This window comes from Elephantulus edwardii, unplaced genomic scaffold, assembly GCF_000299155.1.
Source record: "Elephantulus edwardii isolate Elephantulus edwardi_28Jun2011 unplaced genomic scaffold, EleEdw1.0 scaffold00573, whole genome shotgun sequence".
NCBI lineage: Eukaryota > Metazoa > Chordata > Mammalia > Macroscelidea > Macroscelididae > Elephantulus > Elephantulus edwardii.
In genome coordinates, this window is record NW_006400323.1 from 34,001 (window position 1) to 36,249 (window position 2,249).

At 53.9% G+C, this 2,249-nt stretch overlaps 1 protein-coding gene across 1 annotated transcript in view; it reads right to left on the reverse strand.

Moving 5' to 3' along the window:
* Positions 1 to 1,027: 1,027 nt before the first annotated feature.
* LOC102876611 (zinc finger protein 540-like) overlaps positions 1,028 to 2,249 on the reverse strand; it is a 9,806-nt gene continuing 8,584 nt past the window's right edge. Inside the window, exon 6 of the mRNA XM_006903339.1 lies at positions 1,028 to 1,068. Within this exon, the coding sequence (XP_006903401.1) occupies positions 1,028 to 1,068 (41 nt within the window). The remainder of the gene's footprint in view (positions 1,069 to 2,249) is intronic.

Consider the following 2,249-nt stretch of genomic DNA (forward strand, 5'->3'; position numbering starts at 1 on the left):
CACACTCACCTCCCGACCCCCGGGGACTAACCACCACCCTGGTCCTCCGCGCACACTCACCTCGTGACCCCCGGGGACTGACCACCACCCTGGTCCTCCGCGCACACTCACCTGGCGACCCCCGGGGACTGACCACCACCCTGGTCCTCCGCGCACACTCACTTCCTGACCCCCAGGGGACTGACCACCACCCTGGTCCTCCGCGCACACTCACCTCGCGACCACCCGGGGACTGATCACCACCCTGGTTCCCTGCGCACACTCACCTCTGGGACCGAGAACCCCCCCCATCACCCTGGTTCTCCATGCAAATTCGCCTCCCGACCCCCGGGGAGTGACCTTTACACTGGTCCTCCGCGCACACTCACCTCCTGACCCCCTCCCCCCGGGGACTGACCACCACCCTGGTCCTCCGCGCACACTCATGTCTGGGACCGAGAATCCCCCGATCACCCTGGTTCTCCATGCAAATTCACCTCCCGATCCCCCGGGGACTGACCACCACCCTGGTCCTCCATCCACACTCACCTCCCGATCCCCCGCCGCAGGGGACTGACCACCACCCTGGTTCTACATGCAAATTCACCTCCCGACCCCCGGGGACTGACCTTTACACTGGTCCTCCGCGCACACTCACCTCCTGACCCCCTCCCCCCGGGGACTGACCCCCACCCTGGTCCTCCGCGCACACTCACCTCCTCACCCCCCAGGAACTGACCACTACCCTGGTTCTCCGTGCACACTCACCTCCTGGCCGAGGACCGTCCTGAGCAGGGCCGCTTTGGACAGTGGGCAGCTGAGGCCGCGGGGGGCGGGAATGGCGCGAAGCGGGGGGCGGGAATGGCGCGAAGCGGCGGCTGGCGGAGGAGAGGAAGGCCCGGGGCTCCGGGACACGCCGGACACGGTGGGACCGCGGGGGCGGCCGCACCGTATTTGGAACCTGCGGTCACCCGCTCGTCAGTGACCATCAATGTAAAGAATAAAGTAAAAAACGCGCCAGAAGAGCAGGAAAGACGGAAGCGACAGCTCATGGGAACGAGCACGCTTCTCTTCCGGCCGCTGCGATTCCTGGAGTCTCAGAAAAAGGGGTCCGGGCGGAAACAAAGACCTAATTTTCCGGTGACGTCTTGAGTTCCGCTGACACTGGAGTTTGGGGTCCTGTTTATTTCCCCTAAACTCTTTCTCATTTAGTCAAAGCGGAAAAAAGAGGTGACCCTCAAGTGGGGGAGGGTTTTCTGACTAAACTCGAGATTTCAAGTACGTAATTAATTGTTCTTATGTGTTCTCTTATCACTACCACTCATAGTGACCTCCCTAGCTCTGAAGACTGGTCCATCCTGAGCCAATCTGTTTTGAAAACATTTATGACCCCAGTTATTGTCTTGATCCATCTCATCTACAGTCTTCCTCAAGTTCACGTCCCCTCTACCCTTCCAAGCATAATATCCTTTTCTCCAAAGATTGATTCCTCCTGCCTTCATCCCAAATATCAAAGCCTCAAACTCCATGCCTCCAGAGAGCATATTGGTTTCACCTTCTCTAGGTCAGACCTGTTTGTAATCTTAGCAGCTCAATATACATCCCCAGCCTCACAAAGTGAAAGGCATTGATTCTTCTCCTGTCATGCTAGGTCATTGTTCCGATGCATGAAATTAACTAAGCACACCACACTTAATTCCTTTCCCACAAACTCATGGACAACCCAGGTCTCCAGGGGAGTAGAGGGGGCAGGTCCCATGTTCAAGAAGTGACCCGATAGAGAGAGAGCAGCGTGCACAAGAGCCTACATTGTCACCTACAAGTGGGTGGAGTCAAAAAACCAAAATCAACCTTCATGGGGTTTTCAGGTAGGGATTGAAGATGTATTATGGCAAATGTATGTGACCCATAGTCCATCATTTGGGAAATCACAGTATGTCCATGAGACTACTGCTATTTTTTTTAGGCTTTGAATGGGCCACAGCTTTACAAGAGGAAAATTAAGAGTATGAAATTCAACATTTAATTGAAACTTCTACTGTGATGGGTCTTCTACCAAGTCTTTTTTTTTTTTTTTTTTCAAGGGCAAGAGGGAATTTATTTCAGATTCGAATCCGGGCCGCGTTCCAAACCGTGTTCATACAACACAGGGAAGATGGCCATGGCCTCTACCAAGTCTTAAAACTGATAATGTTTCTGATTATAATTCTAAGGAAACACAAGAATTTTTTAAAAATAGAACACTCAACTGCTGTGGTGCTGGAGAAGAG